Below are 27,297 nucleotides of genomic sequence, written 5' to 3'. Positions count from 1 at the left end.
AATTCTCGACAAACCATCGTGGTTTTTTTGGCAGGTTGTTACTGAACGGCCATGTGAGCAACAATTGTCAAACAACAAAACGAAAGGAAACACCTAAGGGTGCCAGGAGTGACATGATTTCAAGCAAAAATGACCCTAAAAGTACAAAAACTACGGCACTATCTTTATTTGATTTGACAAATATAGCAAGACTCCCTTATAATTGAAGATAACGAATTAATAGGTGCTCCTGAGTTTTTGTACCGGCCCCAAATTTTGGAGGTCCACCTGATGACTGGCGGGAAAATTATGTCACACGATCAGAGACGAACGCGACCGTACTCGGCCGTACGCGGCTGAGAAGAGGCGGCGAATAGTGTTTCATTGCCATAGGATGCCATCACTGTATCGGAAAGTTGAAAAAGTACATTTAAAGCAAATTGCTTTGCCTGAAAGATGCAAAGCAGCCAATCTTGTTCATTTTGCTTTCGCAAGTACACGACTACAACAAAATCATGGAGACATAATGGTCATAACGCACGCTCGAAATAACTCACCTAGTTGGCCGCAACACTAGAGAGACAAGTTTGCAAATGTCTGCCTGATCTTCTACCAATGCGCCGAACGTGATCATAGTGTTTTGTCTTGGACTTTACAAGCTTAAAATCAGAGTAGGTGTACAGATTAGCCGGGTTGTCTTAAGTTTCATCGTTCAAAGTGTTTTAAATCGAAATTGCCCTGTTGTAGAAAGCACGCGGAGGCATGTAAATTTATAGAATGCTTATCTTGGGTATAGTCTTTTTACTTAGATTCTATATTTATAGATATATACCTGTATGTAAAAGTGTTTCATTGCGTGTATGTAGATTCCATAGTATATGAGGATTAAGTTCCTTTTATAACCCTTTTTTCAATAATTATAGATGTATATTATTATTTCAAATATGAAGTTGTCATAAAAGGGGTTAGGGGGAACAACTAGTCTACCCTAAATCTCCTTTACACTAAGTGGATAATTTTTCATAGAAATTTGGAATTTAGGGGCGAAAAAGATTTACAATTTCAACTGAAGTTGATTTGAAAGTTTCATAGCTAATATAGAAGGTCACTTCTATGAAGAAAGCACCAAAATTAACGATAACAGCCATCGCATATTTTGATAAAAGATATGGGTAAAGTAGGATCGTGTAATTGAATATAATCTTACACTGATTGGTTGAAAAAGGGAGATTTTGGAGGTATTTGCATTGTGTAATATTCATTTTTGCATGCAAGGTAATTCCAAATTCCTCGTCAAGTGATGACTTTTCCGATAGTATTTTAAAAATCAATAACTGTTGAAGGTAACTGGCTTTGGTGAACTTGAAAAATGAGAATTGTGAGCTTCACAGCACTGCATAGTCAAAATGAGTAGCCAGACCATTAATTTTGCCATGTTAAGAGGAATTATTGGCACTTTACTACTTCCTGTTTAATAAGGACTGCTGGAAAAAGGTTATTTGAATTTCTGGACAGGGAATTTCTTGTAATTGTTGTACTGGCCTGGGGCATTTCTAGGGTTTTTTAACTTTGCTTGTTCTGTTATTCTAAATATAATTATCTTTCTTTTTTGCCATCACTTTCTTGATACTGTTTGTTGTAAATGTATACTAACTTTTTCATTATGAATTTTGTGTACCCACAGGACATGGCACCCCCCTTTTCGAAGCCTCTTCCGAGGAAGAGGAAAGGTCCTGATGAAGAAATCACAAAGAATGTAGTTGTCTTGAAAAGTCATCAAGTTCATGAAAAGAATGGTGTGGTGTTCATGCCCAATACTACTCTTGACATGTCTGCAATAAAGAAATTGGTACCGCCCAAGAAAATAACGTTTACGAAGAGTACTTCACCAACAGACATGCAGAGAAAACTTGAGGAAATGTTCCCTTTTCTTTCAGAAGCCAGCGAAAGGTATTTTTAGTTAGACTGAAATATATGAATTGTGTACTAAGAAACTTGATGAGACATTTACATAAGTGATTTATCTCCCTCCCTCTTTTCCTTCCTCCCTGATCCAACTGGCCTTTTGGGTAGGGATTCATTCCACACACTGGTTTTATAGTGTTGACTTAACTGTTACCTGGTGGAAGGCCATGGGGGAGGGGGGGGGGAGGTACCATGGTGACCTTCTCACTGATGAGGAGATTGCTTCTCTGACCTTTGTCACTATTTTAATAGTACTACTGATGAAGCATTTTTTATTAAAATAGACACGGGCAAGTGTAGATATGAAATTTCTCTGAAGCGGCTGACACATGCAAAGAAAGTTTCGTCCTGTGACAAAGACGTGGCAGCCATTACATTTCTTTGTGTGTTTAACTCAATCTCTTATGTGTGAGTGTGGTGAATGCATGAGATATTGAACTGAACACAAGATTTTAAAAATTGAACATGAAATTTTGAAGAGGAGTAACATAATTTGAGAGAACAATAAATGGCAGTATCTCTTTATTAATTGTTTTGCAAACTTTGATATGCAGATTTTACTGTGCAAAAGCAGTGGAAAGTAGATCAAGATTGGACTTTTGTGGTTGTCGTTGCGTATGGAGTGGGGCATTTATCAATAAAAATATCACTGGAAACTCAGCACTTTACATCTATTGTGAGGTTTGTAATGATAAAGTTTTGCTTAATTGTGATGAGCATACTGACATAATTATTTTATACTGGATCTGCATTTAATAGTTGTTTCCCTTATAAATGTTAGGTGTAGCTATAATACTCTTTAAAGATTAATTCCTTAACATTTAAAGGTTGAATCCATTTTTTATTTTAATTAGGAAGAGAAAGTGGGAGATTTTGGCCATTACTCCTCAGACTCCGACCTGTCAGGTGCTAATTCATCTGGAAATTGCCTTGTTAGCGAGACATCCCAGGGGCATAAAAGGTTCCGGAGAAAACCTTCTTCTGCAACTGAGGGTCCTCGGATGATTGATGTCAATAGAGAGACATTGATGGAAGTAGGAAGTCAGATGTGGGATACAGTGATAAACAATGACAGAAATTATAAGTCTGGTGATCAGCTGGACAGTGTCAAGATAAATTCAACTCCACACCCAAAACAGGCTCGGGGTGTAAGAACCTCCTCAACAACGTTAGTCACTGAAAAAGAAGCCAGCGTATGTGCTGTGACTGTGGAAAGGCCTGGGGTATTTCAAGGGTTTTTTTTAACTTTGCTTGTTCTGTTATTCTAAATATAATTATCTTTCTTTTTTGCCATCACTTTCTTGATACTGTTTGTTTTAAATGTATACTAACTTTTTCACTATGAATTTTGTGTACCCACAGGACATGGCATCTGCCTTTTTGAAGCCTCTTCCTAGGAAGAGGAAAGGTCCTGATGAAGAAATCACAAAGAATGTAGTTGTCTTGAAAAGTCATCAAGTTCATGAAAAGAATGGTGTGGTGTTCATGCCCAATACTACTCTTGACATGTCCGCAATAAAGAAATTGGGACAGTCCAAGAAAATAACGTTTACGAAGAGTACTTCACCAACAGACATGCAGAGAAAACTTGAGGAAATGTTCCCTTTTCTTTCAGAAGCCAGTGAAAGGTATTTTTAGTTAGACTGAAATATATGAATTGTGTACTAAGAAACTTGATGAGACATTTACATAAGTGATTTCTCTCCCTCCCTCTTTTCCTTCCTCCCTGATCCAACTGGCCTTTTGGGTAGGGATTCATTCCACACACTGGTTTTATAGTGTTGACTTAACAGTTACCTGGTGGAAGGCCATGGGGGGGGGGGGGGAGGTACCATGGTGACCTTCTCACTGATGAGGAGATTGCTTCTCTGACCTTTGTCACTATTTTAATAGTACTACTGATGAAGCTTTTTTTATTAAAATAGACATGGGCAAGTGTAGATATGAAATTTCTCTGAAGCGGCTGATGCATGCAAAAAAAGTTCGTCCTGTGACAAAGGCGTGGCAGCCATTACATTTCTTTGTGTGCTCAACTCAATCTCTTATGTGTGAGTGTGGTGAATGCATGAGATATTGAACTGAACACAAGATTTTAAAAATTGAACGTGAAATTTTGAAGAGGAGTAACATAATTTGAGAGAACAATAAATGGCAGTATCTCTTTATTCATTGTTTTGCAAACTTTGATATGCAGATTTTACTGTGCAAAAGCAGTGGAAAGTAGATCAAGATTGGACTTTTGTGGTTGTCGTTGCGTATGGAGTGGGGCAATTATCAATAAAAATATCACTGGAAACTCAGCACTCTACATCTATTGTGAGGTTTGTAATGATAAAGTCTTGCTTAATTGTGATGAGCATACTGACATAATTATTTCATACTGGATCTGCATTTAATAGTTGTTTCCCTTATAAATGTTAGGTGTAGCTATAATACTCTTTAAAGATTAATTCCTTAACATTTAAAGGTTGAATCCATTTTTTATTTTAATTAGGAAGAGAAAGTGGGAGATTCTGGCCATTACTCCTCAGACTCCGACCTGTCAGGTGCTAATTCATCTGGAAATTGCCTTGTTAGCGAGACATCCCAGGGGCATAAAAGGTTCCGGAGAGAACCTTCTTCTGCAACTGAGGGTCCTCGGATGATTGATGTCAACAGAGAGACATTGATGGAAGTAGGAAGTCAGATGTGGGATACAGTGATAAACAATGACAGAAATTATATGTCTGGTGATCAGCTGGACAGTGTCAAGATAAATTCAACTCCACACCCAAAACAGGCTCGGGGTGTAAGAACCTGCTCAACAACGTTAGTCACTGAAAAAGAAGCCAGCGTATGTGCTGTGACTGTGGAAAGGCAATAGCACCAATGTTCAATGTCATCAACTTCAGATACTGAGGAATGTGTGAAGGCTGTAGTAATTTAATGTAGATGCTGCCTAGCTGAAGTATGTCTTTTGCACTTTGACTTGGACTTGGCTTAAGTCTCCAGTTTACCCAAGAATTGGGGTTATTGTGAAATGAGAAAAAATCTCTCAGTTAAATACTGCTTGGAGTTAAGAGCAAAAAAGATATTTCCATGTTTAGTTTTTTTCACAAAAAAGGTTGTCCTTGTTTGAGTTGGTTATGATATTACACTAACTTTATTTGAAAAAATTAGTCCTATGATTCGCTTTTTTTTCTGAAACCATTCCTGATACTCATTTGAATTGTGTGCCATTAACAGATAAAGAACAAGACAAGGTTTTGAGATAAATTTGATTTCCTTACAAATCAAATGACAGCCAAATACAAAATAATTTTGGAGAACACTTGTTCAGCATTGATAAGAGTAGCTACTAAAATTATTACAACATCAAAGACATATGTATATGAGAACGATCCTTCGCAGTAAAGCACTATTTGAGCAATAGTGAAAATCAGACCTGAAAAAAATTTCAGGCCTGTACGGGACTCGAACCACTGACCTCTGCGATACTAGTGCAGCGCTCTACCAATTGAGCTAACAAGCCAACTGGGAGCAGGCCATCAAATTAATTCGATATAAACCCGTAGATGATAAATCAAACAACAACAAACATATGAAACATATGTGTGAACTGCGGTTATGAGACGTATATGAGAACGATCCTTCGCAGTAAAGCACTATTTGAGCAATAGTGAAAATCAGACCTGAAAAAAATTTCAGGCCTGTACGGGACTCGAACCACTGACCTCTGCGATACTAGTGCAGCGCTCTACCAATTGAGCTAACAAGCCAACTGGGAGCAGGCCATCAAATTAATTCGATATAAACCCGTAGATGATAAATCAAACAACAACAAACATATGAAACATATGTGTGAACTGCGGTTATGAGACGTATATGAGAACGATCCTTCGCAGTAAAGCACTATTTGAGCAATAGTGAAAATCAGACCTGAAAAAAAAAATTTCAGGCCTGTACGGGACTCGAACCACTGACCTCTGCGATACTAGTGCAGCGCTCTACCAATTGAGCTAACAAGCCAACTGGGAGCAGGCCATCAAATTAATTCGATATAAACCCGTAGATGATAAATCAAACAACAACAAACATATGAAACATATGTGTGAACTGCGGTTATGAGACGTATATGAGAACGATCCTTCGCAGTAAAGCACTATTTGAGCAATAGTGAAAATCAGACCTGAAAAAAATTTCAGGCCTGTACGGGACTCGAACCACTGACCTCTGCGATACTAGTGCAGCGCTCTTAATTTGATGGCCTGCTCCCAGTTGGCTTGTTAGCTCAATTGGTAGAGCGCTGCACTAGTATCGCAGAGGTCAGTGGTTCGAGTCCCGTACAGGCCTGAAATTTTTTTCAGGTCTGATTTTCACTATTGCTCAAATAGTGCTTTACTGCGAAGGATCGTTCTCATATACGTCTCATAACCGCAGTTCACACATATGTTTCATATGTTTGTTGTTGTTTGATTTATCATCTACGGGTTTATATCGAATTAATTTGATGGCCTGCTCCCAGTTGGCTTGTTAGCTCAATTGGTAGAGCGCTGCACTAGTATCGCAGAGGTCAGTGGTTCGAGTCCCGTACAGGCCTGAAATTTTTTTCAGGTCTGATTTTCACTATTGCTCAAATAGTGCTTTACTGCGAAGGATCGTTCTCATATACGTCTCATAACCGCAGTTCACACATATGTTTCATATGTTTGTTGTTGATCAAAGACATATGTTATTCACCAGCCAGGAGGTCTGTATTGTAGCATGTGGAATTAGCCAATCAGGTTTGAGGATTTAGCATTTGGGACCAATGAGATGCTTGAGAGAAAAAATTGACTTTTGTAATAACAAGTTTTAGATCTCACAGTTCATTATTCATTGTGAGGTTTGGTGACCTTTTGATTGGTGGGCTGGACTCCAGATTGAGTGGTCCTGGTTTGAGCCCTTGCCAGGGACATTGTGTTGTGTTCATGGGCAAGACACTTTATTCTCACAGTGCCTCTCTTCACCCAGGTGTTTGAATGGGTACTGGTTAATTTAATGCTGGGGGGTAACCCTGCAATGGACCAGCATCCCATCCAGGGGGGAGTAGAAATATTCTTAGTCGCTTCATGTTACGGAAACTGGAGTTAAGCATTGGCTTGATGGGCCAGTACTTGGCTTGTAAACAGACATTACCTTAATTCATTAAAGAAGATTAAGCTAGAAGGAGATTTACTCTAGTATCTATGATATGAATTTTCAATTTTTTTTCTAGGAAGAGCAAATACAAATCTCTGACCAGTTCTCCACAGATCCAGAAGAGTCAGGAGCACATACTTTACTTCCACCAGTGTGTTCTAACACAAGTGATATAACAAAAATGGTTCCAATGGCATTGCCATTAGCATTGCAACCAACCCCTCCAACAGGTTGATAATGTGTAATTTTATTAGTACAGTATTTCAATGTCTGCCAACTCCCACTCATGCTCCTCGCTATATTCACCCCTTGGAAATATCAGTTGTCTTATCATCTTATAAGTGTGGTTGATAATGACCATAAAACTGAAAAGTAAATATGTCAGGTATAAACAGGGAAACACTGTTGAAAACAGCAGTAAATATAGATAATCTACTTGAGTTTTCAGAAAGACATGAATGCCTATGAAGTGCATTTGCAGCTTTTAAGAAGAACATTTAGACCAGGAACTAATTGATTGAAAAATTAACAAAATACGTGTACTCAAGAAAATTCAGCTCATGAAGGAAAAAAATTAACTATTGTAATAAATTATTGATTCTTTTTGCGTGTGTGTGTGTGTAGGTGATTTAACAGAGCAGAAGGGGATGAATTCTTCCACTCTTTCATCTCAGTTGAAGAGTTTAGAAATTTCTGGTAAAGATAGAGAGTTTCAGAAGTCACCTGGACAGACTTACACAGATGCATTCCCAGCAAAAGGGAGTCTGAGTGGTCAACCCTCACAGCAGCCTAGGTATTTGAAAACTCAAGTTTCTGCCAAAGAAGTCAGTGTATCTGCTGTGGCTATAGACAACCAGCAACATACACCTGTGACTGTAGGAGCATCTGATGATCAGGTAATCATTTACAAAATAGATAAGTTAAACTTCAATTTATTCAGCTCATGCTTGGAGTATACAGGGTTAAACCTTCATCAAAATTTTATTTTTTTTAACATTCAAGTTTTATTTTCAATTTTCAAGTTTTAATTTCAACATTCAATTATTATTGTCAATAGTCAAGTTTTCCTCTCAAAACAACACTCAAGTCTTCACCTGAACATTAAATTCCTCACTCAAAGTTCAATTCTTTGCTTCAGCCTTCTAGATGATTTACTGATAACATACAACTTTGAATTCAAAGGTCAAGTTTTGATTTGAACCTGATCTACCAACAATAATTAATGTACAACTTTTGAGTTCAAAGCTCAAGTTTCAATTTGAACTCACCAACAGCATACAACTTGGTAATGGTAAATGGAAAGCAAACAATTTTCGTAGATCAATAAGCAAGCTCGATTTTCCCGGCTGCCAATGCAACTATTGTTCAAATTGATATTATCATTTCCGACAATTATTCTAGGCATTTGTCACCACTATATAAATTGCATCAACTCATTACATCAAATTATATATTACACTTGCTATCGAATAACCTTTTTTTTTATTGTATATAATGCTTTCTATATTTTCTCTGTCAGTCACTTTTGTCATGAGCCTCTGACTCAAGAGATCTGGGCAACCACTCCCTGTGTAATTGACTTGAAATAAATTACCATTTTTATCAAAGCTCAAGTTTCAGTTTGAACTCGCCAACAGCATACAGCTTTTGAATTCAAAGATAAAGTTTGAATTTGAACTTCACACTTGACTGACTCGTAATGTGGAAGATATAGCTTGAATCTTGAAAATAAGACTTGACTTTTGGAAGGGATTGAATGCCATGATAGTGGTATTTCAAAATGAAGAATAATGAACAGCTATGTAATTTTAGGCTTTGATGAATTAATTTTAAGATGCAAGAAGTATGCTTCTTATTTGGCTCAACCAAACTAATGTACATCAACATTCAACCATACATTACATGTAAAACAAAAAATTAATGAAATGGAATTTGAATGATCATGAGAAGGTGGATGTAATTTTGATGGTTGTTGCTGATTTCTCTTTATATGAATGTAACATTCTCGTGTTATTTTGCATGATTCCCTTGCTGACACAATTCGTAATAAAACTCTGTAGAAATATTCAGTGATTAATTAATAGACATGGTTGTTTTGTGGTCACAAAAATATCAATGAAATAATAATGTCGTACTAAATAGCTTTAGAGCTTTGGGTTTTGATTATAATGAGGTAAGATAAAAGAATTTATTTTAATTACTGAGAGTGGAATAATTTTTAAGGAAATAGTCCAGAAATATTCAAAGTGGGAAAATGAATAATTATATGTGGTTTGAATTTGGGATTGTCTGCACTAGAAAAAAAAATAAGAATTTGTTGATAGAAGGTTTTTAGGATAAACATCTCACAGAGTGTGTACAGTGCATGTTTTGATAGGGCATTTGTCTCTCTGTAAAAGGTCACAAATACCATAAAGTATGAACTGTGGACCTTGCTACTACCATAAGTGGGCTAGGTAGATTTGGTCATGATATCATGCAACATGATATGGTTGGATAAAAAAGATTAGGTAAAAAAACATAAAAATCCTTTGTGACAGAGAAGCCATGTCAAATGTACCTTTTAATTTTTTTGAATACAGATTATTGAACTGATAACTTCTTTTGAGAGTGAAATTCACAGAGGATTGATTTCCCAACAGGGTGGGGCAAATTCTCCAGGTAAGTTCAAGCTATTTCAGTGTAAACTAATGTTGCATAGCAAATATGATTCTCATGCTTATTCAGCCCTTCCATCAACATCCACTTTTCAAAGCATGAAGCTTGATTAAACTTAAAAAACCTCTTCACATCAGCAGAGATGTGAATTCCATACCAGAGGAATGCTGCTGAGGAGGTTTAAATTTGGATCACATCCCTGGCCTTTCTTTCCCTAATTTCAATTTTTTTTGGCTCTCATTAATTTTGCCTTTTGGTCACCCTCAAAAGTTTCAGTTTGCTTTATGTTGCAACATTAGATTGAAAAAAATATCTGGTGTAGTGATGAGCATAATTTTTTCCTTTTGAACCTTTTAACTTATAATTACTTTTTAGCTCTAGATTTAATGGATGTTGGAAACATTGAAGAGTGGTTGAAGCAATATGATTATGAGGTTTTCATAAATCCTAAAGAGAGTCCTTTGCAGGTAAAAAATTATCTTATGCCAATAGGATGGTGCCCTTCTTCATTTATATCTTTTCATTGATCTCCAAATCAAAAATAATCCTAGAAACATGCATTGTATTGAAACACTACCAATAAAGGAAGTTCAACATTGTCTTTAATGTGGTAGTCATAGCTGACTGTAATTTTCAAAATGAAACAAAACAACATGAAAGTCTGTAATTTGCTTAATAGAAATCTAAATGGGTTTCTATCTCACAAATTACAGATTTCTATTTTACAAATCACTAACAGTTTTCTATTTTGCAAATCATTTAACGCTTTTTTATTTTTGCAAATCATTAGAGATTTCTATTTTGCAAATCATTAACAGATTTCTATTTTGCCAATCATTAACAGATTTCTATCTTGCAAATTACAGATTTCTATTTCCCAAATAATATTATCAACTAATTTCTATTTTGCAAGTGTTAAAGGGATTTCTATTTTGCAAATCATTAACGGATATTTATTTCAAAAATCATCAACAGAATTCTTTTTTGCAGATAACACATTTCTATCTTGCAAATTACAGATTTCTATTTGGCAAATCATTAACAGATTTCTAATTTGCAAATTACAGATTTCAGTTTTGTTTTCAGTGCTGGGCAAATTATACTGCTAGCCTTAATTACCTTTTGTGTTTCTATTTTAAACCTTACCTTCCATGCTCTCAGCTCTATCTTTTTTTTTTAAGGACACATAGTTTGTGAATTCTTTTTTACTATTTCCTAGTGTTTGTTATCAGAGCTCATGATAAAGGATAAATTAAAGATCACATTATTTTCAATTTCAGCAGTTAATTTGTTGTTTGTCTGTCATGTGTAAGTTCAGGTTTGAATAAGGTGTCGAGAATTAGAATTTGTTGACTCTGAATTTTTCCCCAAAATCTATAGGGAGGAGGCCCCTGCATTTTCACCTTCAAACCTGAGCTACCAACAGATGTTAATGTGAAAGCTAAATTTGGTAATTTAGAACCAAACATACTAGAAAAGACAAGTCTTGGCTACATTTGTAAAATTCCAGGTTTGTAAAAGTTAATTATTAGCTAGTGTACTAACTAGAGAAATATTTTGAAATGAACTCCTTTATAATGAAGACTCAAAATAGGCAACAGCATTGACACTGGATTTTAATTGATTTATAATTTCAGCCATCTTTGTTTTAGTATTTTTATTGTTTCTGTGTTTTTCTACCATTTTAAAGTAAAACATGTTTTGTGTGTCAAAAGTTGAAAGCAGCTGAGTTACTCAATGTGTTCCATCTCAGCCCACCCATCCAAAAAAATTACTCCTGCATGTTTGGACTTATTGTTAAACACTCCTAGAGCATTGTGTACTGAAAGAACTGTGACAATTTGTGCTTAGAGTTTTGTTTGTAAGACATGATTATCGAATCGCGTTACATAAGGTAATGTCACGCCATGCAGCCACGTACTGACATCGGACACCGTTAAGGTATATGAACTTTGCACGTACGAGACATCGAGTCTTTTGTTTTGCTAAGCATGTGCTGCTAGCTGTTTTTTTTTTGCCGAATAAAAGCTGTTACAAAGCCTCAACCTCTGCAGTATTGATAAAATTAGCTGCTTCTTAAAATTGTGAACTTTTTCCTGTAGCTGGTGGTAACTGAAGTTAAAAAATAACATAAAAATGGAGGGGACAGGGGAATGGGAGCACAGGAGCAGGGGGCGGGAGAGGATGGGAAGCGGGATCTATCTGAGGATGGAAAGCAAGAGCAAAAATTAAAAAGGCACTTGTTGGCTGTTAATTCATGCTTATCATCCAGTCAAACACCAGTACCCAGCAAAGGCATAAAATAAAAATTTTATAAGCAAGAAAACACAATTTTTTCTTTAAGGCTGAAAAAAAATGTAACCAGGATATCTTATGAAGTTGGTTTCGTTGTGCCCCTCCCATCCCCCCTCCCCCTACAAACAAAACCCTATACTCTACTTTCTCAGCACAAGCTTCAAAGTTGACTCGCTAAAGCCTTGTTAGGGATATCTGAAAAGCTCCCATAGAAATACAAGTTCATTAAGCCTTTTCTGTTCCTTAAATTATCATTGGCTGCAGCTTGGATTATAAACTTACCAGTTATGCTAATTTCTCTTTAATGGTAATTACATACTTTATAATCAGGACAAATATCATTGATTTATGGAGGCATTTCAATGTTGTTTTTACCATTTTATCTATAGCCTCACCTGAAATGACACCTGATGTCATTTCGGTCTTGCTCATTTCAACGAACACTGGTGAAATTCTGGGAGAGACCTGTGTAGAGTACTGTGGAGTGGAGAAGGAAGGCATTTGGCAGACTATTCAAAGAATTACATCTGACCCAAATTTACAGAGGATATTGTTGCTACTGTACATGCGAAATAATTTAGGTGGAAAGCCTGGAGCCTGTGGTAGTGGAAGAAGAGGAGATAGAAACAATGATGGTGGGGCCAGTGGAGGTGGTGCTTATGGAGGAGGAAGCAGTGGAGAAGGGGCCAGTGGAAGTGGATCCAGTGGTGATGGTAGCAGTGCAACTGGAGTAAGTGGATGTGGAAGCGGTGGATGTGGAACCTATGGAGGTGGAGCTACTGGATGTCAGTACAGTAGGGGTGAAAATTAAACTTTGAATATTCTCTGTAAATTTTTTGTAATTGAAATCAAATTCCTAGTTACTGGTATTGGTTAGATGCACCAAAGGACAAACTTAAGGAATCTTAGAAAAAGCAGCAGTCAGCTACTTGCTGACTTTTTATATGCCACAGTTTGAGTGTGACATAGGGAACTTCAACTAAATAAGGGGTAAAGGGAAATTGAAGAGAGACTTAATTAGTTAAACACCTTTTCCAAGATCATAATGAATAGTATCTGTTCAGGTGAAGTTTGTGGGTGCAAGTTAAATGTTTTTCAGATATCATGCAATTATTTCCTTGTTTTTTTGTCACCTACTTATGATAAATGATATCAGACAAAAATAGTAAAAAGTTATTAAGGTGAAGAATAAGGTTGAATCAGGACAATTTTTCTTGCTAGGATTGTGAAAAGGAAACATATCATCTTAGAGTAGTTGCATTTACTAAACTTGAATTAATATTTTGTTCTCATTGTTAATCTCATCTTTGAAAGGCAGTCTGCACTGATGTTCATGTTTCATTTTGATTGTGTTTAATCTCAGATGCCTCACAACTAGGCTCAGATGTGGTGAATGAGTTGTGTGAACTAATACAAAAGTGCAGTGTCTGTATCTGGAGGCAGAACTCATCTGTCATACAAAATAAAGGTAAATACATCAAAGAGTCAAGGTGAAGCAAGTATGAAGTTGGCATCTGAGTATCATTAAACCCAGTTACTGGGAGGCTTAATTTGTTTGGATTGACTTAGCACCGATCCTGGTTGGTCAAAGTAAATGATTTAGAAGATTTCCTAGCTAATATAATTTGCAATGGTAATTTCTTGGACTTAAAGTGAAGTCCAGTTCAGTCATAGACCACTTTCATAAATGGCTGCAGGATTAATATTCTTTGTTTAAATTTAAATTAGCCTTTCTGGCCTTGCTTGAGATAATGTAATCTTTTGAATTTTGTACTGGAGAATGAGGCCAGAAGGGCTAATTTAAATTTAAACAAAAGAATATTAATCTGGCAGCCATTTATAAAAGTGGTCTATTGTGATCATGACTAATAAAGAAAATCAAATGACTGAAATTCACAAGACAGATTACAGAAAGAATTGAACAATGTTAACCACATGGTCCATAAATCAAAATTACAATGAAGTGTGAGAAACAGTGGTTAAAGACCTAGGTCCCCTGAGAGGACATTAGTTTACTGGTAATTAATAATAAAGTGAGTAATAAACATTGTCCACATGAATTGAATTTGTAGTATTTTACACAAAATTGACAGTGAATGCTGTAATTTAATTTTTTTTGGACCTATCAAAAGAATTTGCAAAAAGGGAGGTTTTGTAGTGTGCCAATGTTCAGAGACAGGGTGTAGGATGAGCATGTGTCATTGCTACACTGTGAAGTTTTTTTAGGGGGGATTGGCTGTAGTTTTAGTTGTCTGTAAGTACCAACAAGTAAACTTGAACAAATTTTGTGTTTACAAATTCAAAATAATTATGTATTATATTATTATATTAGAAGTCTCATACATTATGGTATTTGATAGAGAAAAAAAAGGAAAAGCAAATTTTTGAAGTGAAAAAAAAAATTGAAGTAATTCACCTCATCTTCAGTACATGCAATGAGAAGGAACACTTCACATGAAAATTTATGACTGAGAAAAACTTCACCAATAATTCCCCAAAAAATACCAAAAGCTAACAATAAAGGTACTTCACCCATTTGCCTTACATAGCAATTTTGAAATGTAACCACAGGTAGCAAATATCTGGCAGAGAAAATGAAGGAAAGTCCACTATATACACTTAACTTTGAGGAGCAAAGATTTAAACTCTCAGAACCAAGACATGTGCAGATCATTTTATTTCATAAGACTGTTGAAAATTGATACCAAAATTCTCAAACATGATTGGTTTAGCTTTCCGCTTTCAGTGCAAGTTAAACAGTGTGTCTTGCTTCTATTTGTACTAAGTAATTGTACAGTCAAATGCAGTATACGTGTAATGGGACAGGAGAGATCATTTGCAGAAAGAAAAAGTCAAATGTTTTATTTTTTTTCTTTTTTAGCTTTACTGGCTGATTGCTAGTAAAGCTCTATTTCAATGGTGTGCAAGAAAGTTACACCACTTCAAGTAAGATAAATACCACTTCAAGTAAGATAAATAAACACATCCCCATTTAAAAATGTACTTCACCATTTTAAAATGTACTTGACATTTCAGGTATCTTAGTTCCTGAATGAGCCAATCAGATCTCAAATGCATTTTTAATGAGTTCTCTGGGAACTAAGTTCCTTTGTCAACCAATCAGATTTGGTTTGTAATATGGACTTTGCTCTTTAGGAACTAAGTTCCTCAACAAACCAATGACATGGAAGAATACATGACGTGACATTTCTAAATTAAGATTCGCCTGTTTAATTTATGTCAACACTAAATAGAGCGGACAACAATGTTACACTTTGGAAATGAGTCGAATACACGATGGTCTACACGTCAACGAAAAGGCATCTGATACTACACAATTCTGTAAAAGATGCCACAGCTGTTTTGCCGCGCTTTTTACCAGCGCTAATACATATATCTTGTTAGTAGTTTTGTTGTGTAGTATCGCTGATTATTATTACAAGTTGTGCCGTAGTTTGACGAGCCCGTAGGGCGTGTGAAAATACAAATAACGAGTAAAATTTTTACTCAGCGATACTATACAACAAAACGTCTAATAGGTTATTTATTATCCAACACGCCAAACTGTTATATATATGTTGTTCAGTGCGGGTGAATTTCGCGGATATTTATTTACGGGGAGTGCGTGACAGAAGTATGCGAAGCAGTACCAAATGGCGCGTTGTTTTGTTGCTGTTTCTATTTTCTTCGATGAATTAAAGGAAGAAATTTCCTGGGTTTAGGGTTTACAGGAAGATTACAAAATATACCCTTTTTAGAAAAGCTTACGTAATACATCAAAATAAACGAGCTTGAAGAGAATTGGGTATCAGACGTGATCAGTCAAGTGTGACGAGGCACTGAATTGTCGAGTTTGGCGGAGTTCGTGAGTATTTCTTTTAGGTTGATTGATGTTGGCGGAGGCCGCGTGAATTTTTCAAGTCGTGTGAAGTTGGCGGAGGGCGTGTAAGTTTATCGAGTTACGTGCTATTGAAGAGTTTACCACGTGGAAACTACGTTCCTATTCTGGACTAAATCTTCTTGTTGCTGTTACGACAACCCTGAGTTCAGTCTATTCGCCGAACTAACTGTCCTCTAAAATATTAAACCGCGTAACACTCATTAACAACATGATATCATACGTGATTTGCCTTCATATGTTATTACCTAGTTCACATTAATTAAGGAGAATGTAATCTGAGGAAGCTGCAAATGCTTCGTGCAAACGTACCGAAAAAAATTCTACTGCTGCAGCAGTGTAGCGACGAACAGTCTCCGTGGGAACACGAATAGAATTGGTAGAAATTAGTTACCAGTTTGGCCAATCAGCTAGCGGTTACCTGACTTGAGATTGGAAAAAGATCCAGGTGAGGTTAGGAGTTCCTGCGAAATTGATCGCGTACGATCGATATATTTCGCAAGATAGTTGCGCAGGTATCTTTTTCGCGAACCACATTCAATCTTGTCCAACCAATGTCATTTGGTGGCTCGGTGGAGTGATAAATGCGTTTTGAATGTCGCAAGACACGGCTGAATCCGTTGGGAATGTGTTTTGGGAAACACGAAAAAGAACAGCGGTCACGGTCTATTCCCCGCCAAAACTTACTTCATGGCGCGAAATGAGGCAACATCTCTTTTAGACATCTTACCCGAGATGAAGCTAAGCGAAGATGGGTGGAGATAACTATTTTTCTGAGGACTGAATTCCTTGGGAAGAAAAACCCAAGTGCTCCATAAGTCGATAGTGCACAGCTAAAAGCATGAACCAATTGTTTTATAACGTAGCCGGTGAAATTTTGCATCCGAAATCCGACACGAATAACGGACAACACTATCTTAGAAGTGTTTGTTCAGTGAAGCGAATCGTGACAGCGCTGACGCCGAGTCTCGTTTCCCGTTGTTTTTCTCTTTTTCTGCCTCGGTTAAGAATTCTAGCCAAAGGGAAAAGGTCGCAAAATTGTCTTCGTTTTGGGATTGGTGGGCCGAGTCTCTATTTTTATCCATTATTGTCGCGAAGTATAATATTTTTCACCGTGTTCACAAATTTGCCGCTCGCGCGAAAAAAAACAAATTCTGGCGAAGCCATTTGCAGGCGCCAACAGCGTGTGCTATCGAGATCTGGAGCACGCTTACAGATACTGAGTTTGATTGCGCGGCTCTGCCATGTTATAAATTCAATTTGTTGTCTGTGTTATTTAGTGTTGACATGAATAAAACAGGCAAACCTTAATTTAGAAATGACATGTCATACATTCTTCCATGTCATTGGTTTGTTGAGGAACTTAGTTCCTAAAGAACAAAGTTGATACTACAAACCAAATATGATTGGTTGACACAGGAACTTAGTTCCCAAAGACCTCATGAAAAATGTATTTGAGATCTGAATGGCTCATTCTGAAACTAAGATACCTTTAATGTCAAGTACGTTTTGAAATGGTGATGTACACAAGTCAAAACAGTCTCCCCCGGCAATGTTGCTCTTGCGATAAGTTTTTAGACCGGTTTATGTTGCTTATTACAACATAGCTTCTAATACCCCATTCACACCAGAAAACTTGTTTAGTTAAACCAGGTTTAACTGAATAAAAATCAGAAGCAGAGAACTGAAAAACTAAATTTTCCACAAGATTCAAGCAATTGCTAAATTGTATTTTCAATGTGCCACATTTGAAGTCAACCAAATATTGATTTGAGCAGCTTCTATGGAGCTGTTGTGTTAAACCATGTTTAACAAAACAGCTTTAAAGCATGTTTAGGCTTTGGTGTGAATGGGGTATAAGAGTCGTGCAATCAAACTCAATTGCGCGAGCGTGCTTCCCACTGATTCACGCTGGTGACGTCAAATCCCTCGGGACAATTTTTTTTCGCGCGAGTGACTTCAGCATTTTTCATTAAAAACCGGGAAAAACTTCCGTAAAAAAGTTAAACTAGACATGGCAACAAGCGAATACGCCGATGGAGATCTGCCTAATTTTTCTTTGGGAATGGATTTTTTCAACTCACGAGAGAGAAGAGGAAAACAAGAAACTCAACGCCGATTACATCTCGTTTCGCAAGTGTAAGTTCATTTCTACGCATGAATACACCTGTCATTTTTTCACCAATCCGAGACGAGATCATTGAAGCGTAGCGAAATACTTTTCCGAAACAAAATAAACAACGCATTTGAAGCGTCGGAGAGGAAATTTCTGCCCTTTATACATACACTACAGCGTTGAAAATGTTACGAAACGATTGGTTGAGTACAAATGTCACGCGGTATTTGTACTCTAGAGTATCGGTTAAACAGATTTTCTCGCATCGCGCAAGCGGAGAATTTGTAGTTAAATGACGGTGGATTTGTAGTTAAATGACGAAAAACAAAACGGCAGCCAGTTTGAATCATACATCCTACGACGAAGAGTCAGAATGGCTGGCAAATATAGATCTAAGTTTACTAGATGAATCAAATGAAGAAGAACAGCTCGACGTCCAGGAAATTTCTTCCTTTAATTCATCGAAGAAAATAGAAACAGCAACAAAACAACGCGCCATTTGGTACTTTAATTTGTCTTAAAGGGAACACACCTTCACCAGATTCCTCTGTTCAGAGTCTTGGTCCTGAAGTGGAGAATAACAAGAGCCAGGTGTGTTTGTTATGTAGAGTTTTGTTAAAGTTTGGAAGTTAGATTCTTGACATTGACATTTGCTGTCATCAAGTAGTTTTCATAAACTAATTGTCTTAATAAAATAGGCTCTTTAAATATAGTATGTCTGTTGAATAGGGTATTTAAAGTTAACAATTCAAGTTAAAAATAGGAGAAACATTAAACATTAACAGCAAAGAGTTTGAAACTTACCCATACAACAAGGTAAGTCATCCTCATTATTATTTATCCACTTTACCACGTTATTATTAACTTTAAGTTGTATATAGGGTTAAAGAAAAAGATTCTCGTTAAGTTCAGAAGGAATTGCTTTGAGGAAGCAGCTCTGAGTAAGCTAAACTGAAGGGTGAGGACAAAACTTGGACCCCTGGTCCATGGACCCCCACTTTGGACTCGGTCTATGGACCACTTTCATGGACCCGGTCCATGGACAAAGTCCATCGACAATTAAAAGAAAAAAAAACAGATAAATAAGTCACTCATTGTGAGGTACCCACCTGAATCCAAGTCTCCATCTTCACTCGAACCTATCTCAATTACTTCTGGACGTCTGAGTGTAAATGAACAGAATACAAGGTGCCCCATAAACTTTTGTCACAGATTCGTTGCACATGATTTACCAAGTCGACTATAGCTGGAGTTGCATCAGGATTGCAACTTGAATTTTGAAGACCATGTCAGTACGACATTACACATTGTTGAACGAAAAAACACCATTCTTTCACTCATAAAAGAAATTTGAGAGCTGGTTTGTATTTCCCAAGGAAATTGCTTTAGGAAGACCTTTCGTTCCACGTAAATTAAAAGCATGTTCAGGATTATAATATAAGAACTTTGCATGGAATAAAAATTAGCAATTACCAACCTTTCTGGAGAACCATCTAAAACGCGATACGTCAGTTCATCTACAGCAGGAAAAAAGGCAAAAATAATGTTAATAAGTTGTGTGAGGATACCAAGAGAACTGCCAAAGAAGCACCAAACACTTACCATCGTTTGACGCAGCCACCTGGAAAAATCAGCGTGCACGTGCCAGCAGAGTGTACGTCATGTAAGCAACAACTGTTGTCGTTCACTGTGTGCACCAGTGTAGCCACGTTGCAGATCGATAGAGCGTTGCTGCTGTTGTTAGTTTTTAATCATATTTTAGCACTTTTTGGTTTCTAGTCATTTTAGTTTTTAATCTTATTTATTTGTGTGGTTTTTTCTTTTAATTGTCGATGGACCGTATGCATGGACCGGGTTCCAAGTTGCCTTGGGTCTGTTTACTAATAGATCACAGAAGACTTTCAAAAAGGGTGTGAATCGAGTTTTTTCACCCGACCACATCGACTCTTCAGGTGATATGACCGAAAAATAAAAACTAAAAAAAATAAAATGAATAATAAAAGCGAGGAATATAATAATGAGGTAAGTCTTCTTACCTTTTTTTCGGTCGAATTACACGCACCGACTCAAAGAAAAGTGTTTTTTTGTAAAGGAAGAACCTTCCTTTCTATCCCCTAATATTCGAATCCCGTAGTAAGGCCGTTCGCAATACGCGCCACTACAAAGTGATTGAGTCAAAATGGTTGGTAAAACGGAGCGCTTCTCGTATCAGTGCAGTGGAATTTGAAAACGTTTGTCGCTCGAACGGGTAGGTATTTTTGTTCTATTTTTATTTCTATAATTTTCCCCTTTTTCAACAAATAATATGTTAGGTATTCCCATTTATGACTTTCAAACCCCAAAATCACTCACAGTACGCTTGGGCCGCCTGTGATCATACGCGCTCACAATATACCTTTTGTACTTTGTTCATCGTTACTGTTCTTTTAATCGACATGCGGTCAACACTTTACCCCTAGTGTCCGAGGTAACAGATTGTACGACTTATTTCTTGCACGTGGATCCACCCTTCAGCTAATAAAGACACTGCATAATTTGTATTTTCCTTTCGTTTTGATACAAGATTCTTTGTGTTCGTTTACCTCCATTTGAATTTGTGTGTCTAATGTGGTAACGCCCAAAATCGAAATGTCGTCGCGAATTGTACGCAAATAGTATCTATGTTTTACAGAATTAAATAATTAACAGACTTTTAGTCTCATTCCTTCTTACCGCTGTCAGTAACTTCTAAAAACATCTATGGGTATTTGTATGGATTGCTATCTGTCACAGTTCTCATATTATGAATCAGATAAGCCTCCAGATTTATTTCTGTTATTTGTTCTAAGAAATCGCATGAGGATCACTCTACAAAGTAAATCAGATTGTATCGCATTTGAAGTCAAATCGTGTGAGATCGTGATTCAAATTAATAGAAGACAGGACAGTCTTCTCTGATTGTGCTCAATTACTGTGTTTTAACTGAACAGAAGCCATGCCTGAGTTTCCTCGATCGTGTTGTTTCGTAAGGAGTCGCTCTTTCCTCTCAGAAGCATAAATGCTGACTAGTTGGTGAACTATTTTAAAATGCAACTTCTAGAGATCTCTGGTTACAGACCTTATAGACTAGAGTTAGCTGAATCCGGGGCAGGTTTCCCAAATAAAAGTCACATTGATTGTAACTCTTAGAAGAAAATGGTTGCACTTCAAAATGTCCGTTTCATTCTGTTGTTGTTATTTTGAGAAGCATTGCTTTAAAGTTAAATAGTGCTTCTTTTAATTCACTCCCTCTCCCTTCAGGATCTGCCATTACAAAGCTCCGTTAAACTTAAGCTTGTTAAGTGAGACTGTCCATTGAAATCATGAGTGATTTTTTATTATTTTCCTAGTGGGACATTGAAACCAAGCCGTGTGAACTGAGCATTGCCTGGGTAAGGAAACGAACACTTTTATTTAGAATGACATTTACTGTTGAAAACTTGCTCTAAGTTTAGTTTTCATTTTTCAGCCACAATTCTTATTACGCTTGGGAATCAAACTATCGTTAACTCCTTAGTTTATTTAGTCGCTTGAAAAGTTAGATGCCCGCTATTTCCGAATTGAGTGTTATTTAGTTTAGATAGTTTGCATTTAAATTGGTAAGCCTCCATCGGAGTGGAACTAAAAAATCATCTCAAGGGCGACTTTTTTTTAAGACCGCGTGAGAGGTGGCACACAGACCGAGAAATGACTATCCTGGTATTTTGCTCAGAGATACGTTATAGTGACCTTAGAAACATGATAAAGTGTTTTTGTTAGACTTACTTCTTTAATCAAGAAAGTTCACGAAAACTGAAACGAGCGTCGGTAGCCGTAAAATGCTGGAAATCATTTCCACGAGTAGAGGCAAATAAGCTTTGCTTATGAAAGGCGCAGAAGAAAGCAACCTCACATAAATTTGATAAATCTGTATCGGAAGGATTCAGGTATGGTTTAAGTCCAAAACGGGACCTTCTGACTTAATTTGCAGCTCACGGAACGCTTTTGAAAGTCACTCATATTTCAAAATCCAAATATCTCATTTTGAGGCAAATTTCAATTAACGTTTTCCCCACTCAGGGTAACTCAGAATCGGTTCAGGTTAAGCTGATGATAAGTGGAAATGGTGTTGTTCTTGAGGGTCTAAGCTACTAGAACACCTAGAGAGGAACATTATGTAGACATAAGTTAATGGAGTGCGTTAGAAGCACAACTTGTATTTGTTATGAAGAAATTAGTCATAGTTTGAAAGGCATATATTTTATGGCTTCTCACATTTTTTTTCTGTTGAGCAGAACGTTACAAGATGTTGCGAGCTCTTTTTATTTCTTCCTTAACCTTTTTTTTCGTAACGTTACAGTCCCACCCCAGTCATAAGATAACGTGCTTGTGAACCACTAGAAAACCTGGATAGAAGTGAGGCAAACGTGTTTGCCCCTACTTTGTGTCTTAGGCGCTTTGGTCGTGCCCTTCTCGAAATGAACTTGTCCGATAGAGTTCTTTCTCAATAGTGTCAGGAATCTATTGACTCCATTTCATCAAGGCTTCGCTTTAGGCGAACAATCAATTTCCTCCATTTCCGCGTCATATTCTAATAGAATAGAGGCGTCAAATGCTTGGGAGTCACATCTTCACTCTCTGAGTTTTAGTCTCTAGATGGCATGACTTTCTCAGTGTACTTTAACTTTAGTTTCTTTTGACGTCATTTAATAAGCGAAGTTGAGCTTTATATATTTCTTTCTCATTAAGTTATTTCTTTCCCAGGGCGATTCACCTTTTAGAATTGAATTTTGTTGGTCCATTTCCTCCTTAGTACGTGTTAAGCTCAACTGTATTTTTATGTAGAGTTTAGTCAAAGTTGCAAATCAGATCTTTTGTGGCAGTTCATAGTTCTGTGGTCTGTCTTATCAACTCAGTGCTGTACTTCTGAATATGTTATTGTCGTGGCGTGCAAAGATTTTTCTTGTTTGTTTGTTTTGTTATTTTTCATTGAAGGTGCCCTTTTTGCCTCGTAGCATAAATTCAACGAAAAAAATACTCCTGGTGATCTGTAGCTACGAAGACCTGCTTCAAAAGGGATATGTTAAAGCTTTATCAAGAGGGTCATTGTGTTTCATTTATGGGGCTGATTAAGATTATTTTCCAAGTATTATTATGTCTTGCGTTTATGAGACGCGTGCATTAGATTTAACATACTTGAATCGTTGTTCATTAAATTTACGGTTAGAAAATAAATGGGGATGTATTTAAAATCTTTGAAAAATGAAGGATTGTTAACCAAAATCTTCTATTTAACAGTACCTTTTGGAAATGAACCCTAATATTTTGATGTGATGGTCACCGTTGCAAAAACCAATCCGGAAATTAAACGAGTGAGCGAAGTGAACGAGTGAGATTTCTGATACAAATTGAGGGGGGCGTGAATACTGTACGGACAGACTTTCCATTGAGTTTTGTGTTGATTCCAGGAGCAGCTTTTATCATGTAACTTTAGTTTTCTTCAGGTGATTTAATAAGAGAAGTTGAGCTTTATATACTTCTTTCTGATTATGTCATTTCTTTCCCAGGACTTGGATCGTTCAATTTCTGGAGTACAGGTACGTATTAAGCTCAATGGTGTGATGGTTGTATTTTTTATGTAAAATTCAGTCAAAGTTCTAAATCAGATCTTTCAATGGTAGTTCATAGTTCTGTGGCATGTCTTATAAACTCAGTGCTGTACTTCTGAATATGTTATTGTCATGGCGTGTAAAGATTTTTGTTACTGGTTTGCTCTAAATGATAAATCGAAGTCTCAGTCTGTCATGAGGGTTATGGCGTTTTTATTTATTTATTTTTGTTTGTTTTTTCGTTATTTTTCATTGAAGGTGCCTTTTTGCCTCGTGGCATAAATTCTGCGTACAAAATACTCCTGGTGATCTGTAGCTACGAAGACCGATTTCAAAAGCGATATGTTAAAGCCTTATCAAGAGTTTCATTGTGTTTTATTTACGGGGCTAATTAAGATTATTTTGCAAGTATTATGTCTTGCGTATATGAGACGCGTGCATTAGCTTTAACATACTTGAATCGTTGTTTATTAAATTTACGGCTAGAGAATAAAGGAAGATGTGTTTAAAATCTTTAAAAAATGAAGGATTGTTAACGAGAATCTTCTATTTAACAATGCCTTTTAGAAATGAACACTAATATTTTGATGTGATGGTCACCGTTGCAAAAACCAATTCGGAAATTGAACGAGTGAGCGAAGTGAATGAGTGAGATTTCTGATGCAAATTGAGGGGGGCGTGAATACTGTACGGAAAGACATTGCATTGAGTTTTGTGTTGATTCCACGAGCAGCTTTTATCATATAACTTTAGTTTTCTTCAGGTGATTTAATAAGAGAAGTTGAGCTTAATATACTTTTTTCTGATTGAGTCATTTGTTTCCCAGGGCTTCCATCGTTTCAGTTCTCTAGTAGAGGTACGTATTAGGCTCAATGGTATTATGGTTGTATTTTCAGATATGTTGAAGGCATATATGATCCACTTGCAAGCCTTGAATAAATAAAATAAATAAATAGACTTCAATTTTCTTTTACAAGTTCTTGTAGTTTTACAAGTTCTTGTAGCCATTACAACAAAAAAAACAACAAAATACATATATATTAATCACCAGCCAGAAGGTCTGTACTGGGACAAACTGCACCCAAGGTTTTGTATACCACCTTCAGCCTGGTCTTCTTTATCTTGAAATATGTTTTCCTCTTCTGGATAATAGAATTTGCTTCCCCGTTGGTAGCTTTCATCGTCTGAACTCATAACCGTGAGTCACTTGTTACAATTTCTAAATCTTTTAGCCTCGCTTGTGAAAACATTGAAAAGTGCAAATTGCAAAACTTGAAGCAGTCTGTAGTAGGGCCTGGTAAGGAAAATCTCGATCGCTGGAGCATGTAGATTTAGCCAATCAGATTTGAGGATTTAGGATTTGAACCCAATGAGATACTTGTGAAAAAAGTTAACTTTCATACTAACAAGTTTCTTGAACTAACTTATTTTTTAGGTCTAAGCGTTCATTATTCATTGTGAGGTTTGGTGACCTCATGGTTGGTGGGCTCAACTCTTGATTGAGTGGTCCTGGTTTGAGCCCTGGCCAGGGACATTGTGTTGTGTTCTTGGGAAAGACACTTTACTCTCACAGTGCCTCTCTTCACTTAGGTGTTTAAATGGGTACCGGCAAATTTAATGCAGGGGTAACCCTGTAACGTACTAGCACAGGCGGCCCAAGCTCTCTTTGAGAACCACACGAGGAACACAATTTGCATATCGATTTATAAGGATTTCTATGGGATTTTTTACAAGATATCCTTAGAGATAGTTAAAAGTGAAAATATTAAATAAAAATGGCTTACCTTATTCAATACGTCTGTTGCTTGCTGCTGGTGTCTTCTTAAAGAAGAGAAAACCAGGATTAAAAAAAACCGCTGAAATCAAGTGAAATCGGTAAAATAACGACACCAGGAGCAAGCAACACACGTATGGAATAAGGTAAGCCATTTTTATTTAATATTTTCACTATTACCTATCTCTATGGATATCTTGTAGAAAATCCCATACAAATCCTTATAAATCGATATGCAAATTGTGTTCCTTGTATGGTTCTCAAAGAGAGCTTGGGCCGCCTGTGGTACTAGCAACCCCTCCAGGATGGAGTAGAAATACTCCTTATTGCTTCACGTTACGGGAACCAGAGTTAAGTGCCGGCCTGATGGGCTACTTGGCCCATAAACGGACTTCACCGTTTTCATTAAAGAAGATTAGGATAGAAGGAGATGTACTGTAGTAGCTATGATACGAATTTCCAATTTTTTTTTTCTAGGAAGAGCAAATGCAAGTCTCTGATCAGTTCTCCACAGACTCAAAACAGTCAGGAGCACATATTACACTTCCACCACTGTGTTCCAACGCAAGTAATATACCAAAAATGATTCCAGTGACATTGCCACTAGCACTGCAACCAAACCTTCCAACAGGTTGATAATGTGTAATTTTACTGGTACACGCAGTATTTCAATGTCTGCCAACTCACACTCATTATCCCTCTTGCTTATTCATTCCATGAAAATATCCGTCATCTGATCATCTCATAGATGTAGTTAATGATGATCATTAAACTGAAAAGTGTGTCGGTTATAAACAGGGAAACACTGCTGAAAACAGTAGAAAATATAGATACCGTAAAAGCCCCTTGATAAGCTGCACCCACAGATAAACCGCACCCCAAATTTAGCAGCTCAAATTTTGGAAAAAAGTTTTTTTGATAGAAATCCAACGAAATCCGAAGTCGAGTCTTGAGAAGTGTTCTTCATCCACTGTTTATCCAACGCAAATTTATCATTACCATTGCAAATGAAAATACTTCAAAGTGTTACCCACAATAGCCCATTTTACACTTCTGCGCTTGGTTGCTAAGCCTTCGATTTGGAGTGAGGCTGAAAGTGACCCTGTTGTGATAGAGACCAGTATCTATTTAGCATGATAACAAATTAATTTACATTCGAAAAGCAGCAACATCTGTATCATAACAAGATAATTTGAATATATCAACAAAGTTGAAATGGTAAATTGGCCACCGTTACGATTATAAAAGCTGAAGTTTCGAGCGTTAGCCCTTCGTTGGAGCGAATAGGTCCGACGAAGGGCTAGCGCTCGAAAGGTCAGCTTTTATAATCGTAACGGTGGTCAATTTACCATTTCAACTTTGTTGATATATTCAAATTATTTCGTTACCCCCCCCCCCCCGACGCAGCCCCAAACAGTTTCTTCAGAAACTATCAGCCTTTTTTCATTTGTATCATAACAAGGTCACCCTTAGCCTCACTCTTATTCAAAGGCTTGGCAATCAAGCATGCAACTGTAAAATGGACTATTTTAGCACTTTAATATAATGACTGTCGTTACTACCAACTTTGACATATGATTGGTCTTTTTCTGGTATTTGTTGACAGGAATTTCTTCATTCAACATTTTTTCCAGACATCTTTGCATTACAGCAAGAACAGTTGAAGCTTAGTTACCAGGCTTTAGATCAGATGCGAAAAATGGACATTGACGACGCCTTTTTTCAAATGTTCCCACAGATAAGCCACACTGCCAATTTCTAGCGACGAGGTTTGGAAAAATGGTGTGGCTTATCCGCGGGCTTTTACGGTTATCTATTTGAGTTTTCAGCATTAAGCTTTTAAGAA

General features: G+C 36.9%; 2 protein-coding genes across 2 annotated transcripts in view; both read left to right on the top strand.

The window, feature by feature from the left end:
* Positions 1–7,317, top strand: part of LOC148724813 (uncharacterized) — an 8,009-nt gene extending 692 nt beyond the window's left edge. Inside the window, exons 2-8 of the mRNA XM_088731374.1 lie at positions 1,664–1,929; positions 2,499–2,625; positions 2,799–3,167; positions 3,307–3,572; positions 4,139–4,265; positions 4,439–4,847; positions 7,185–7,317. Coding sequence (XP_088587500.1) covers positions 1,667–1,929; positions 2,499–2,625; positions 2,799–3,167; positions 3,307–3,572; positions 4,139–4,265; positions 4,439–4,807 — 1,521 coding nt within the window. The 5' untranslated portion in view covers positions 1,664–1,666 and the 3' untranslated portion in view covers positions 4,808–4,847; positions 7,185–7,317. The remainder of the gene's footprint in view (positions 1–1,663; positions 1,930–2,498; positions 2,626–2,798; positions 3,168–3,306; positions 3,573–4,138; positions 4,266–4,438; positions 4,848–7,184) is intronic.
* LOC111346953 (uncharacterized) lies at positions 7,203–13,811 on the top strand. Its single transcript, XM_088731229.1, has 7 exons — positions 7,203–7,334; positions 7,729–8,000; positions 9,687–9,765; positions 10,138–10,229; positions 11,143–11,272; positions 12,447–12,857; positions 13,421–13,811. Exons 1-7 carry the CDS (start codon positions 7,286–7,288, stop codon positions 13,549–13,551), a joined length of 1,164 nt encoding a protein of 387 aa, XP_088587355.1. The 5' UTR covers positions 7,203–7,285; the 3' UTR covers positions 13,552–13,811.
* Positions 13,812–27,297: the final 13,486 nt, after the last annotated feature.

The sequence above is a fragment of the Stylophora pistillata genome, chromosome 8 (genome assembly GCF_964205215.1).
Source record: "Stylophora pistillata chromosome 8, jaStyPist1.2, whole genome shotgun sequence".
Classification (NCBI taxonomy): domain Eukaryota; kingdom Metazoa; phylum Cnidaria; class Anthozoa; order Scleractinia; family Pocilloporidae; genus Stylophora; species Stylophora pistillata.
This window is presented reverse-complemented; position numbering and strand designations above follow the sequence as displayed.

Coding starts and splice junctions, on each gene's coding strand:
- LOC111346953 (XM_088731229.1), top strand. CDS start 7,286: ATGGTTCCAATGGCATTGCCATTAGCATTGCAACCAACCCCTCCAACA. Junction 11,273..12,446: donor CTACATTTGTAAAATTCCAG/GTTTGTAAAAGT, acceptor TTTTATCTATAG/CCTCACCTGAAATGACACCT. Junction 12,858..13,420: donor TGGATGTCAGTACAGTAGGG/GTGAAAATTAAA, acceptor GTTTAATCTCAG/ATGCCTCACAACTAGGCTCA.